Source organism: Lagenorhynchus albirostris, chromosome 13 (genome assembly GCF_949774975.1).
Source record: "Lagenorhynchus albirostris chromosome 13, mLagAlb1.1, whole genome shotgun sequence".
In the NCBI taxonomy this organism is placed as follows: Eukaryota; Metazoa; Chordata; class Mammalia; order Artiodactyla; family Delphinidae; genus Lagenorhynchus; species Lagenorhynchus albirostris.
The window spans coordinates 88,517,431-88,533,421 of NC_083107.1; the positions used below are offsets into that span (position 1 = coordinate 88,517,431).

The 15,991-nt window shown below is 46.6% G+C and overlaps 1 protein-coding gene across 3 annotated transcripts in view; it reads right to left on the bottom strand.

Annotated features, from left to right (window-relative positions):
- The window catches only part of SNTG2 (syntrophin gamma 2), a 198,625-nt gene that overhangs the window by 124,136 nt on the left and 58,498 nt on the right, over positions 1 to 15,991 (bottom strand). For 2 of the 3 annotated variants that reach the window (XM_060169632.1, XM_060169631.1), the window contains exon 2: positions 6,304 to 6,441. In XM_060169632.1, the coding sequence (XP_060025615.1) occupies positions 6,304 to 6,441 (138 nt within the window). The remainder of the gene's footprint in view (positions 1 to 6,303; positions 6,442 to 15,991) is intronic. The other variant, XM_060169633.1, reaches the window with a different exon arrangement.

A 15,991-nucleotide genomic window follows, 5' to 3' on the forward strand; every position in this document is an offset into this window, starting at 1 on the left:
GCCCCGCATCGATGAACTGGCTGGAGCAATGGCCCAGGGGTCCAGTGACCTGCATCTCACAGACATAACTGGGGCTCGCTCCTCCCTGGCAGGATAACGCAGGAACCTTCTGGACCAGGAACTCACTAAGACCCAGGAGGCAGCACTTAGAGACCCAGAGCCAGTTTACAGTGTGGATATACACGTAGAAACCAATTTTCAGAAACTAAAAGGAAATGGATTTTCAGCTGAGGTCCTGGAAAAATGGAAAAAATTAAGAAACTAATGAATGTTTGTCAGTAAACAGATATCAAGAACAGGGAAATATACAAAGCTGAGGAAATGTATCCAATGAGTTCAGAAGAGTGTTTTGTTACTAGGTCACTGGTACTTTGGCTGAATGACAAAACGCCTGATGGGAAATCAATAATTACTAGTGTAAGAAAATACAATACTGTAATAAAGATTAAATTCAAAGAAAGAAATTTAATTCAATTAATTCAATTCAAATTAAAGAATTCAAAAATTTTTAAATTAAATACTAAAACAGATAGAGGTGGTACCTACTCCTGATTTATGGACCCAAAGAATAGGAAGCAAAAGGGGACTACAGAAAGGGTATCCGTTTAAGTGGCTAAAAGTAGGAATAAGGCATTTATTGTACAACAAAAAGCAATTATCGAATTGTGTGTATTGTGCACCATGTACAGAAGTTGTCAGAAATGGCCATTACTTCGGCAGTGTCGTGATAACAAATTCATCTGTCTCAGAAAGTTTAATCCAAGTTTAGTTCTTGAATCAATACACTAAATACACTAAAATAGCAATTTGCTGATACTCTTCACAGGATCTGTTACGTAAGGCATAAACCTAACTTTTGAAAATGCTTTTAACAGGCTCCGTGGACCATCGGGATGTACTGGACAATCTGCAGACGCCTCTCGCGGGCTCAGGACCACGTGGCCGCCAATCAGTGCATCACCTGCGCTCAGCGATCCTCACGAACGTGATCGGAAGTGCATCTACTTCTGCTCAAACGCCACTTGCCCACACAGGTGCAAAGACGCAAGTGGGAAACCAAGGAGGGAGCAAGCCAGCTCCTGGGTGGGAGGGTGCACACAGCCCCAGAGAGCGGCAGGGCCAGCTCACGGACGTCTGCAAACGCCCACGTGTCCACAGCACAGGGGCCACGACCCAACGTGTGTCCACAGGGGACAAGCGAGTGGAAGGCCGTGAGGTCAGGTCAGGGCCAGCGCACGCGGTGCCTGGAACGCAGAGCAAAAAGTTTCCGGGCCCGATTCTGATTTCTACAATCAGTTCGCAGGTTCGTGATATTAGCCAGACAGACCCGTGAAAAAAACCGAACACCGACAGGACACACACGCTTCCAGAAAGAGACCAGAGCAGACACCTCCAGCTCTGTGCGAGGCCCCTGATCACAAACCAGAGGAGCAGGTACAGAAAAGGAGAGCAGGCCTCCGCCTCTCGGAATCTGCTGGGGCCCCAGACCCCAGATCCAGGTCCTTCACCACTAGGGACTCGTGGGGCGTCTGGTCCCGGCTGCCCTCCCCCCACCTTCTCCCTGCGGCTCCACGCGTCCACCTGCCAGCTCCCTCGCTGCCCGCGGGGCCTCCACGCCACTCATCTGTGTTCCAGCTCTTGACGTTTCATTCCGGAGAGTTCTTCAGATCTACTTCACAGCTCGGACGCTTCGTTTCTTCCGATTCTTATTTAACTGATACGTTGAAATTCCGATTTCACTGACCATTTGTGGCTGGTCTCGCATTGGCTGGCTCCCTTTTTACAACCCTCCTTCCTTTGTCCGACTGTTAGAACCTCCCGTTTAGTGTTCAGATGTAATGAACGTGCACCTTGCATGCAACGCACCTGACCCTCTCAGAACCCCAAGTGTCCACAGGCCCATCTCTGCGTCTCTGGTTCACGGTGGTTTTCCTCCCTGTGGCTTCATCCCCGCAGGTCCCCGTGAACCCGGAGCTGGGAGTCGTCTCAGACCTGTGAGTGTGTTCCTCCAGAAGCGACCTGCATCTTCCTTCCGCGTGGACCTGGGGACCTGCACACCTGACACCACCTCGAACTTCGTTTTCAGCTGGAGGCTCTTCGTGCCACATGGGACGTGTAGACTCCAGCACCAGACCCAAGTGAGCGGAGGTCGGGGAGGGGTCCTCAGGGGACAATTGTCTGGTTTGGGCCCTCTTCCTTCTGAAGCCAATCCCAGCCAGGCAAAAACTCTCACTGCCCCTTCTGTGGGAAGGACTTGGTTTCCAAGTTCACACTCTAAACCTGTGACCTGGGGCTTTCTTCCTCCAGGTGGGGCTTAGGAGAGTCCGGTCTGTCCCCTCCTCTGGCTCTGGCCCAGGCTGCCTCCCGATGTCCACTCTGACGGCTGTACCCAGCTCCCGTGGGGCGGCAAACCCAGTCCAGCTCACGCTGTGGGAACGGCCGCCCAGCATTTTCAGGGTTCAGCGATGCTTGTGCTTCCCTGGGCTGTCTGCACTGCTCTGCGCTACCCTGAGAATTTACCAGGCAGCATCCCTGGACTATACGTTAGCAGAGGAGTAGCTAAGATGCTGCCTAATTCTGTAATTAACTTTGTGAACTCAGACCAACAACTTCCTCTTCCTGAATCTTAATTTCCCAAACAGTAAAATGAGGGTATGGAATTCTCCAGAATACCTTCCAACCATAAACGTGCCATGACTTAAAGGGCCAAATACAACACAGAGATCTTCTAAATTTTTTTCTTTATATGAAACTCCCTCACTATACTCAAACCACAAATGTAAACTTACAGTTTAGAAAAATAAAATATGTCAAAAATAAAGCAATCTAGACAGAAACTCGGAAATGCGAGAACAAGCCAGCTCTTTCATAGTGCAAAGCACACACTCTCTTTAGGAGATAATTAGAAAACCCGGAGATTCTAAGCATTCCAAGCGCCACGGTGATCTGAACGGATAGGAATATAAACGAAATATGAAGTCACCGATTCTGAAGTCTGATAATGAATCAGCAGATTTGAGAATCTATTGGTTTTTATTAAAGAATAAATTGAGTTTCCTCTCCCTCTTTCCCGATAAGAGTAACATCCATTCTTAACTGATATAATGCTTATTTTTTTCAGCAGTTTCAAGAAAACAAAATACAAGTCTCCTCCTTAATCCTGACTTCTCAAACAATCAAGAATATAAGCGCAGGGGCTTCCCTGGTGGCGCAGTGGTTGAGAATCTGCCTGTCAATGCAGGGGACACGGGTTCGAGCCCTGGTCTGGGAAGATCCCACATGCTGCGGAGCAACTAGGCCCGTGAGCCACAACTACTGAGCCTGCGCGTCTGGAGCCTGTGCTCCGCAACGAGAGAGGCCGCGATAGTGAGAGGCCCGCGCACTGCGATGAAGAGTGGCCCCCACTTGCCGCAACTAGAAAAAGCCCTCGCACACAAACGAAGACCCAACACAGCCCAAAATAAATAATTAAATAATTAAAAAAAAAAAAAAAGAATGTAAGTACAACCCAAGGTGTAAAGTTCAGTGTAAACGGTCTTAGGTTTTGAGAGAACCAAATTCCCTCCAGGCTCCCATTCTGAGTACACGTTGGATCACAAAGTGTGTTGATTTTGAAGCAAGCATATACCCCCCACTGAGAACAGAGCTTGAAATGTAAGAATCGACCATCAGTGTTATTTTCTATTAAGAAAACTGATCTTGAAAATCAAAGCACCGGTGTGAGCCGCCCACACGACAGTGAAGCGCCTGTTCTAAGGCACTAGCTGGGCCTCGGGGTCCCAGTGACAAGCCAGGTACTGCTTGACTTTACCTTCTGTAAATGTGTGTTGAGCTGAATCTGATGGTACATTTTTCATCTCCTGGGATCCCAGGGACTCAAGGTTTGGCGAGATGTAAAATTCACACTCATTTCTGCTGATCAGCTGAGGAATCATCGTTATTACATCTTCCTTTCCTGCTCCTCAGAATATTTTCGATGGAAAATAACCGCTCTCCACCAGGTTCTCTGGTGGAGGTTAACGCGGAAACAGTCAACGATATGAATATACGAGAATCGCTATGGTCCGACCCCCTTAGAGGTGTCCTGATTCTGTACCAACAGCCGTGGCCTTTGTGAAGAGTCGTCTTTCTCATTCTCCAAACACACGATAAACTCCCATGTCCAGGTTAGCTTTATTTTTATAATCATCTGAAGAACACAGGGTTTCAACTTTTCCTGAGTAATGGGATTGAACCCAATGTGATTCTGTATCTGGGGTAGAGTAGACATTCTGATCTCAGTAGCTGAGTATGTTCTTCTAGGTACAAAAATGTCCTCAGAATCTCCCTCCCAACTATCCAGCCCAGATAGGCATGTTTACTCAAGGAGATACTCCCTCCTTTCCTACAAAGGAGGGCTTCCTAAGGAATCAGCAGAGACGAGTAGGGATGGAGCCGGCAGAGACCGGGAACAAGTCCACGTGCCCCACCCTCTAACTTAGAGCAGGGAGTTCTAATACCGAGCTTTAGGCGCCAATAAATCACTTGAAATTGTAAACATAAATTTATAGGTCTGAACACTCACCCATTTTTCTTATGAAGGAGCCGATAATTTTCATCAAGAACATAACCTTGGGCAGGGAATCCAACGCTGAATTCTAAAAAGTGTAATTTATTTTTCCTGGACAACACAGCACAGAAACATTACCTGCTTTTACTGTAACTTGTCTGCGATTTTCTGTAGGGTGCAAATTCACTATTAAGAAGGGTGACACTTAAGTGTTTACAAAACGCCCCTGCTTCCCCCTCTCCCCACCATCCCCCGTCCCGTGTGGTATTTAGAACACGTGGAGGGAAATTAGCAAAGGGAAGGTCAGTGACGGGGCCAGAGAAGGTGAGCACAAGACGGCTTTATCTGTTCTAGAGAGATCAGACTGGGGCCAGCGGGAGTCTTAGCAAGAGCTGGTGCCGGGGTGGGGCTCTGCAGGGCGCGCCGGGGGCTCTGGAGGTCGGGATGCAGGATCCGGGCCTGAGGTTCCAGGGGGGAGCCCTGGGAAGGACGGTGTCCTGTCTCTCGCCCTCCTCGTGTGGCTCCACCGTCCTGGACCCAAAGGGGTGCCCTCGATCAAGGCCGGCGGCCAGAATGGGCGCAGCAGGCGGGCGACGGGGCGTGGGGGGTGGCCTTGGGCTCCAGGACAGAAGGAAGAGAATGCCATCCAGGTGGAGACATGAGCGCTGAGGGTCATAAAGTGCCGTGTGTGTGTGGACACAGAGGCAAGGTCACCTGACGTCAGGGAACCTGATGAGGACACGTTGACTGCAGGACTGCGGATGGACCTGTTTATGTCATCTCCAACATAAAGGTCGTGAGGACCCAGAAACCCACACAAATAAGGGTGTCCAGAGCCTCCAGAAGAGCCAGCCGTGACCTGGGGATGGAAGAGCTTCAGGGATCTTCCAAAAATACACGGAGGGAACCTCCTTTCCTCTACATGGTTTCCTGCTCATCATTTTCACAGCTAATGGGAAGGTCTATTCAAAGGAAAGAGTAATGACTGATGTTGATAATTTCTCTATATAATCATATATGCGGATATGTAACACAAAATGCACCTGTATAAGTCCACTGGAAGGAAAATAGGGAAGGAAAATAGTCCACTGGAAGGAAAATAGGAAATTTCAAGTATAATATATTGTATACATATATACATCATTTGCAATAGTCCCAAGTTAAACTTGGAGATAAAACTTGCAAAAGCATTTTTCCCTCATCTTTATTCAATATTCTAACACATCTAATACATAAGTTTCTTCCCCTTTAGAAAATTGCACTTGTAATTGACTGAAGCTGAGAAGGACCAAGCTTTACGTGAAAATCCCTTCTTGTATCCACAGAGGCAGGGACCAGGCTGACACTGAAAAACACCTGCTGCATCTTTCATTGCCTGTCGTTCTAGATGGGAACCCTCAAGTTATTATTCTTTCAGGAATTAGATTATCTGTCGAGTTACGTCTCTCTAGTTTCCAATGAGAATATGTCCAATCTCATGCTGTGGTGTCTGGGGATATTTTTAATACAAAGCTGCTCAAGGAAAATACATTAATGAAGAAATTAAGAAAGTCAGGGAGAGTGTAAACGATACAAACTTGAAAAGATGCTTTGCTTTGCAATAATGGGGACATTTAGATACGGCTGAGGACCTTGTCAGGCCACGTCCCGCAGGACCACTCTTAGGGGGCTTTCGTCCGGGGAGGCCTCTGGGCTGATCTACGAGACACACTCTGAGACAAACCCCTGGGGCCTGCAGACGCAGAAGCACTTACATTTGCACTGTGATTGCTGCCACTAACACAGATGACATCTTGTTTTTGAATTGTCAGTACCTCTTTCGTTAGCTTCAGGCGAATGTCATAGGCGTGTCCAGACCCTTCATCGTGCAACAAGGCAGTCCCGGTTTTAGTCTGAAACGAAACAGAGACGAAGAGGGTGTGAGGACGGGAGAGCACGGACCCTGACAAAACACGCCTGCCCCTGTTCACAACCTCCTGAAACACGCCTGTGTATTGATCACATACCCATGCATCTGACTAGGATTTGATTAATTTAGCACAAGATAATGGAATTTTTAATATTTCTTCCTGAGTAGTTTTTATAGGATTTGTATAAAACATGTTTCTAGCAGGTGGGGAACGATGAGTCAGAAAGGCACCTTCGGATAAATTAGAAGAAGTCCCCTCGTCCGCGTGAGGTCATCGACCCACCCCCGCCTGAGCGGCGCCCGGTCACACAGGTGGGCACGGGTCCCGGGCGAGCACTCGGGCGGCCCTCCCGCCCCTCTTGTGGCGGCACAGGGCTCCGGCCAACACGGCCTCGGACACCGCCCTGCAGCCAGGAGCGGGGCAGGAGGGGCGAGATGCGGGGGAAGGCCGCGGGGGGCGGGTCCTCAGGCCAGGACCAGACGGCCCCAGGGCTCACCGCAGTGAGGGTGCGACCAGGCGCGGCCTCTCCCCCTGCCGTCCAAGCAGGCACACGTGCACACACGCACACGTAACACGCAGAGGCACGCAGCATACGTGTCAGTGTGCTGTGATTACTCAGGGCAGGACGATGCGGTTTGGCTCACAAAGACAAGCCCTCAGTTGTGAACTTAGGCACCCTGAACTCAAAGTAAAACCAAAGGCTGATAAAAAAAAAGACTAAGAGGCAGTGTCTGCAAGGAGGCGTTTTATTCCTACTGCGGGGTCAGAGGTCATCATGCATCCTTTTATAAAACAAGCTTTAATCCAGCAGGACGTGGTGTCTCTGTGGGAACAGGAGGTTCGCCGGCTCCCGAGTCACGGATGCGCCCACGAACACGCTTGTGGGGTTGACCGCACAGAACAGCCGTTCCCTGGGGGCCTTGGCCACGTGGAGTCGGTGGGGACACTCAGGAGAGGACCCGGGGTGGCTGCTGGCGGGGCCAGGGCTGGAGGGAGCCAGCACCCAAGGGAACCCGAGACCAGGGCAGCCCCGCAGGGAGAGGGCTGATCCTTGCGTGTCGTTCAGAGGGAGAACCGTTTCAGGTTCACATCAAAGAGGTGCAACTTCGACCCATTTCTATCGATGCGTAAAGCACACGCTCACGTACAATGTTCACTTCCAGCTAATTCATCACCGACCAACCCACGTTTCTCCCAGTCTGTTGTCTTGGGGACGAAACCCCCTCCACCCGGCCCATGAGGAGAACACAGGTCAGAGGCCAAAGGAAGGGTGGCAGAGCTTTAACAAGTTAAACACAGTATTTAAACTGTGTTAGACATTTAAAGAGTCAGCTACCGAAAGCAAAGGGATTCAGTGGAGAACTAAGTCGAGTCATCTGTTGCCTTAAGGTGCTAGCTGACCCTGTGACACTGCCCGAAGTAAAGCCAACTGCTGCTCAAACTGTTGCAAAATAAAGTCAGGAACATGAGCAAACTGGAGAGCATTCAGCATTCCACTCAAAATCACAATCTTCTTCTCATCACTTTCTTCTAGAAAATCACTCCTCTTCTGTCAAATGGCATGAGTGCGCCAGAGATGAAGATCCCCGTAATATAAACATAACAGCCCCCTTCCCGGGATCCCAGCACCACCGTCCTCAGGGGACCCGCCCAGAGGCGCAGAGGCAGGAACAGAAGACAGACCGCCGAGCCGGGTTCTTCCCTCACACCAGACGCGGTCAGCAGGTCCCCGCTTTACAGAACTGAACACACTGTCTTGACATTTCTCGGACATAAAACAACTTCTTTAAACTACATGTTGGTCTTTGCCATTCAAAACCCAAAAAATTAAGAACAAAACTGTACCCAAAAGCAAAAACGTTAAGAACAAACCTAAACTCCCCCCAAATGCAGAACAAAACGAACGCCTGCCGTGCGGGGCCCCCGCCTCAGTGAGTGGTGAGCCCTCGCTGTGTCCTTGTCCCGCGGCGGCCCCCGTGCCCCGCCCTCCTCACCTGCACGGTGAGTCCAGAGGCCCATCCCGCAGCCTCTGCCTACGAAACGCCCAGAGCCCACGCTGCGCTCAGTACCTGGGCAGCCGCCCTCCCCACTGCAGCCCTGCCCGACCCAGGCTGACCCTGTCAGACCACCGTCCACACAGGCCACCCATCCTCTGGACACGGCCTCCCAGGAGCGCAGGGCCGCTCGCTGCCTGAAGAGTCTCTCCCTCTGGCCCGGGTCCTCGTCCCAGCCCGGCGGTGGCCCCCAGCCTGGCCCAGGATCTGGTCCTCGGCTCCTGCGTCCCCTGGTCCCTCCGAGTCCCACGCGGCCCCTCTCGTCACCTGTAGGTCTTGGCTGAGACGGGCCTTGTGGACAGACCTCCCCACCAGCCACAGGGCCCTAACCCCTGCCCCCTGCTTCGTCTTCTCCCTTCAGCCCACGGGACTGTGGGCCTCGTGCCGGAGCCAGGCGTCCCGGCCTCACTGCCGGGTTCCCAGCTCTCACAGCAGAAGCCATCGGCCAGGGGCACAGGGGATGCTCTGTAAACAAGTGAAGTAGGAAGGCCACCCTCTTCCCACAAATGAATCTTCACAACCACGCAATTCCAATAACAATCCGTGAAGACGACTGTGAAGTTTACCAGGATGATACTAAAGTTACATTTTGTGAAATAAGACTGGCGCTGTGGGAAGACAATTGATCCATAAAACATTAAGCCCACCACATATTGTGGTGCTGAACGGTCGGATGCAAGAGGCAGAGGAAGGCTCCAGAAAGGTTAATTACATCATTGGAAATAGTTCATAATATATTCTGCTTTTGTAGCCTCACCACATGGCTCGCGGGATCTTAGTTCCCTGACCAGGGATTGAACCCAGGCCCTCGGCAGTGGAAGTGCTGCATCCGAACCACTGGACCACCACAGAATTCCCCAAAATATCCTAAGACTATTGCTTAGTGATTTCGATTATTATAAACATGGTTCTCATACCTTATTTCAAAAACACTCCCAGAGAGATCAACCCTTGTAAAAACATAGAAAAACAAAAGTTCTTGAAGAAAATATTAGCATGTGTGTGGAAAAACTACCAGGTTAGCTTAACTCAAAAGCCAGAAATTCCTGAGAAAAAGATTCATGGAATTCACTACATGGAAATATAAAATTTTGTATGACAAGAACTCCATATACAAAAATATATGCATATAGTAGACACGAGGTTAACAGGAAGAGTCTTACAACCGAAGACGGACAAGTGAACATCCTATAAAAACGGAGTCAAAGACATGAAAAGGAATTCCCAAAAGAAGGAATAAAATGAACAATACATTTGAAAAGAGATGCCAGCTCACCAGTAACCCAAAGACTCACAGTTACTCAACAATGATTTATGATTTTTTTTTTTTTTTGCGGTACGCGGGCCTCTCACTGCTGTGGCCTCTCCCGTTGCGGAGCACAGGCTCCGGACGCGCAGGCTCAGCGGCCATGGCTCACGGGCCCAGCCGCTCCGCAGCATGTGGGATCCTCCCGGACCGGGGCACGAACCGGCGTCCCCTGCGTCGGCAGGCGGACTCTCAACCACTGCGCCACCAGGGAAGCCCTGATTTATGATTTTTAAACTAATTGATAGGCAAACATTTAAAAAGAACAACAGTACCTAGTGTGGACGGGACCTGGAGGAGCAGCTGGAGGAGCAGCTGGAGGAGCAGCTGGAGGAGCAGCTGGAGGAGCAGCTGGAGGAGCAGCTGGCCAACGTGTGGCTGGCGCAGGTGCCACCTGCCTCCTGGAAAGGGTCCGGGAATAACGAGGGCGTCTGTCACGCCTGATCTGGAATCGGGTGTCTCTGCCTCCAGGAATCCACCCACAGGCGCAGCCAGGCAGCCGCCCTGGGAGTTATGCGAACACTGTTCCCCACTCTCTTCACGGTTAGAGTGTGTTACCCTCTAATGTGACACTAAGCGTGAGCCTAACAGACGTAACACACCTGATGTACTTAGAATATCAGTTCTGTATCTCTTGGCAAGGAAAGTGTCCACAGATATCAATTCTTGAAGAGCAAAAGAGCACGCAGCACCTAAGATATAAAAAATTAAGTTTGTACGTAAATATAAATGTAAAGAAGTGCATGGAGAAAATTTAGAATGACAGGATTTCAAAAAACAAATACTAGCAAACAGAATCCAACAGCACATTAAAAGGATCATACGCCATGATCAAGTGGGGTTTATCCCAGGGATGCAAGGATTCTTCAACATACACAAATCAATCAATGTGATACACCATTTTAACAAGTTGAAGGATAAAAACCATATGATCATCTCAATAGATGCAGAGAAAGCTTGCGACAAAGTCAACACCCATTTATGATAAAAACCCTCCAGAAAGTAGGCATAGAGGGAACTTACCTCAACATAATAAAGGCCATACATGACAAACCCACAGCAAACATCATTCTCAATGCTGAAAAACTGAAACCATTTCCACTAAGATCAGGAACAAGACAAGGTTGCTCACTCTCACCACTATTATTCAACATAGTTTTGTAAGTTTTAGCCACAGCAATCAGAGAAGAAGAAGAAATAAAAGGAATCCAAATCGGAAAAGAAGCAAAACCGTCACTGTTTGCAGATGACATGATACTATACTATGTGATACTATCCTACATGATACTATAGAGACTCCCAAAGATGCTATCAGAAAACTACTAGAGCTAATCAATGAATCTGGTAAAGTTGCAGGATACAAAATTAATGCACAGAAATCTCTTGCACTCCTATACACTAGCGATGAAAAATCTAAAAGAAAAATTAAGGAAACACTCCCATTTACCATTGCAACAAAAAGAATAAAGTACCTAGGAATAAACCTACCTAAGAAGACAAAAGACTTGTATGCAGAAAACTGTAAGACACTGATGAAAGAAATTAAAGACAATACAAACAGGTGGAGAGGTATACCATGTTCTTGAATTGGAAGAATCAACATTATGAAAATGACTATACTACCCAAAGCAATCTACAGATTCAATGCAACCCCTATCAAACTACCACTGGCATTTTTCACAGACCTAGAACAAAAAATTTCACAAGTTGTATGGAAACACAAAAGACCCCGAATAGCCAAAGCAATCTTGAGAAAGAAAAATGGAGCTGGAGGAATCAGGCTCCCTGACTGCACACTACACTACAAAGCTACAGTCATCAACACAGTATGGTACTGGCACAGAAACAGAAAGATAGATCAATGGACCAGGACGGAAAGCCCAGAGATAACCCCACGCACATATGCTCACCTAATCTATGACAAAGGAGGCAAGGATATACAGTGGAGAAAAGACAGCCTCTTCAATAAGTGGTGCTGGGAAAACTGGACAGCTACATGTAAAAGAATGAAATTAGAACACTCCCTAACACCATACACAAAAATAAACTCAAAATAGATTAAAGACCTAAATGTAAGGCTGGACACTATCAAACTCTTAGAGGAAAACATAGGCAGAGCACTCTGTGACATAAATCACAGCAAGATCCTTTTTGACCCACCTCCTAGAGAAATGGAAATAAAAACAAAAATAAACAAATGGGACCTAATGAAACTTCAAAGCTTTTGCACAGCAAAGGAAACCATAAACAAGACAAAAAGACAACCCTCAGAATGGGAGAAAATATTTGCAAATGAAGCAACTGACAAAGGATTAATCTCCAAAATTTATAAGCAGCTCATGCAGCTCAATATCAAAAAAACAAAACAACCCAATCCAAAATTGGGCAGAAGATGGGCTTCCCTGGTAGCGCAGTGGTTGGGAGTCCGCCTGCTGATGCAGGGGACGCGGGTTCGTGCCCCGGTCCGGGAGGATCCCACATGCCGTGGAGTGGCTGGGCCCGTGAGCCATGGCCACTGAGCCTGAGCGTCCGGAGCCTGTGCTCCGCAACGGGAGAGGCCACAAAAGTGAGAGGCCCGCGTACTGCAAAAAAAAAAAAAAAAAACAAACAAACCAAACAAACAAACAAAATGGGCAGAAGACCTAAATAGACATTTCTCCAAAGAAGATACACAGATTGCCAACAAACACATGAAAGGATCCTCAACATCACTAATCATTAGAGAAATGCAAATCAAAACCACAATGAGGTATCACCTCACACCGGTCAGAATGTCCATCAGCAAAAAATCTACAAACGATAAATGCTGGAGAGGGTGTGGAGAAAAGAGAACCCTCTTGCACTGTTGATGGGAACGTAAACTGATACAGTCACTATGCAAAACAGTATGGAGGTTCCTTAAAAGACTAAAAACAGAACTACCATATGACCCAGCCATCTCACTACCGGGCATATACCCTGAGAAAACCATAATTCAAAAAGAGTCATGTACCACAACGTTCATTGCAGCTCTATTTACAATAGCCAGGACGTGGAAGCAACCTAAGTGTCCACTGACAGATGAATGGATAAAGAAGACGTGGCACATATACACAATGGAATATTACTCAGCCATAAAAAGAAATGAAATTGAGTTATTTGTAGTGAGGTGGATGGACCTAGAGTCTGTCACACAGAGTGAAGTAACTCAGAAAGAGAAAAACAAATACCGTATGCTAACACATATATATGAAATGTAAAAAAAAAATGGATCTGAAGAACCTAGGGGCAGGACAGGAATAAAGATGCAGACGTAGAGAATGGACTTGAGGACACGGGGAGGGGGAAGGGTTAGCTGGGACAAAGTGAGAGAGTAGCATGGACATATATACACTACCAAACGTAAAATAGATAGCTAGTGGGAAGCAGCCGCATAGCACAGGGAGATCAGCTCGGTGCTTTGTGACCACTTAGAGGGGTGGGATAGGGAAGGTGGGAGGGAGACGCAAAAGGGAGGGGATATGGGGATATATGTATATGTACAGCTGATTCACTTTGTTATACAGCAGAGACTAATACACCATTGTAAAGCAATTATACTCCAGTAAAGATGTTAAAAACAAAGGAGAAAGAAAGAAGCAAACAAAAAACCAACACTTTATGTAAACGTCCCCAATTCTCATATACGTATCTGCATCACCTGTCATGGATGGTTTCATCTGGCCACTCTTACACTCGCTGCTAAATGGCTTGCCCTTCATATGAGTGGAGGTGGCAAGAAGCAGTCTGCTTGCTAATTTAAAAAAATCATAAAAACTAAACTTAACTATTTTATAGCTTTTTAATTTACTTATACAACCAAGAACACCCCTCTCAAATCACTCCGTGATGTATGTGTTAGGAGTGTGGCAAAGCTGAAGGTTTCCAGGAGAACCACACAAAACAGAAGCCTGTTCTGTAACAGAACACGGTGGATGACCTCTCACCCACCAGATGCTCATGGCTATTCTACCAAATAGCATTGTACACAAGTAGTCTTAATGCACCTTCCTTGTTTATTCAGAAATAAGCATATTTTCTTCACTGAATTGTTGACAAATGAATTAAAGAATGAATATCAAGTGCAAAAATAAAATAAAGACAAAGAGCTATGAAAACACACGGAGAAGGGAGACAGTCTATCTGTATCCCTTAGCAGTTTATTCACGGCGAGAAAGACAGGGATGGATTTTTAATTTAGTCCAGTTTTTAGCAATACATACCTAAGGGCATTATAAGTAGTACTTTGTTATAAAGAATTCTAAACTTCTAATATCGTCTCTTTGATCTTGGTTTACTGGGTCTAACGAATATGAAAGATCATACAAAATATTCCCTGAAAGGCTGCAGACATTCTATACACGGTACAACTGAAACTGTGAGGTTTATGTACTTTTGAGCAATTACTTTTGCAATATGTAAAAAATGAAAAGATCCTGTAGAGAAGTGCAGTGGTGTCATAGAAAAAGCATCAGAGGACATAAAAATTAATTCCAGTCCTGTCACATGCTGGCCATACACATTTGGACCATCCACCTTCCTCCTCTGAGCCGCCGTTTCCTGATGGGTAAAATTAGATCATTCCAACTTCCCTGGGTGATAGAATGAGTCAATGAGACATTACCTGTGAAAGTTTCTAATAGCCTGTCTCAAACCAGCAGAAGGTGAATGCAATCCAGGGCTTTTCCTGGTAGGTTATCTTTTCACACTATTTACGTATCAGTAAAAATGAAGCCACTTTCGGTACCAGAGAGAAAAAGTCGACTTTGTTAGTCCTGCAGCACTTCACACAAAATGAAAGGATAATGGCATCAATGGGCAGACAGCCAGGAAGAGCCATCGCGCCAGGAAAATCCACAGCCAAGATTTAGAAAGAAAAGGGCGGAAAGAGGGGTGGGATGAACTGGGAGACGGGGACTGACATGCACACACCAATATGGATAAAACAGATAACTAATGAGAACCTGCTGCACAGCACAGGGAACTCCACTTCGCGGTACAGAAGAAACTAACACAACATTGTAAAACAACTACACCCCAATTAAATAAAACACAAACGTCCCCAAAGAGTTCAGATACGGGGGAAAAAATGACAATCAGGCAATATTCCACTAAAAATACATCAAAACAACTACTGCTTGCCTCTTAGGGGTAAAGAAAAACAGGACCTAAATGCATTCATTTTATACCAACCAACAGAAAAGAAAGTTTTACACTGGAAACACAGGTAATATTCTGCCCACAAAAGCAAGAGTTTGAAGTTTAAAAAGACACGAACGACATCCCCAGGAAAGCTGGGTCACGTGCTGAGACTTGCTGTGGAGGACGCCCCAGGCAGCTCACCACCACGAGGTCATGTCCTCACCACCCGAGCAGTGCCTCGGACGGGCGGGGCTTAACTTACAAATGCACACACACAAGCTACATCCGTAGCTTTAATCGGAAATGCTCACCTGACCTATTTTTCTTGGTTACGTGACCTTCTGTAAGTTATCACTCCTCTCTGGCCATCAGTTTTGGCATCTATATTGGGAGATAAGTGAACCCTTATGGTCCATTCTGCATGTTAACATGTGATTCCATGATTATTTTATTCATTTTGATTTAAAAGGACATTATCTTTGACCCACATGGCAATGCAACAATGAATTAAATAATATACATACATAAAAGTGACTCAGAGACTTCAAAGTACAATAAAAATGAAAGGGATACACTGTCAACATTGCTTCTGTTAGGACATTCTTGCTGAAGCTAGGCTTTTAATTTAAGCAGTACCTGTTATAATAATTATTTAAGTTCTGCTAAATCAGGATTTGAGCTGCTTTAAATTCACACTGCACTTACTCTTGAAAAATGTTTCCTAAGAAAGTTATAATGTAAAATTGTAGGGGTGTGTTTGGCATTTTATATATACAGTAACCTTTAAATTCTTTAGGGATGTTTACAGGTTAAAGGCAGTTAATTACAAAATAGAGACACTCCTAAAATCTCTTCATTTAACCACTCCTTCCAAGTTCCCAGGGGGAACAGACTTAACTTAGTATACTTTGGCCAAAAAAGAAATGTCAGGAGAAAAAAAAAAAAACATCAAAGCTGGTGAGGTCACAGTGCTTTAGAGCTTACAATGTGCTGTTTTCACAGGTGTTATCTC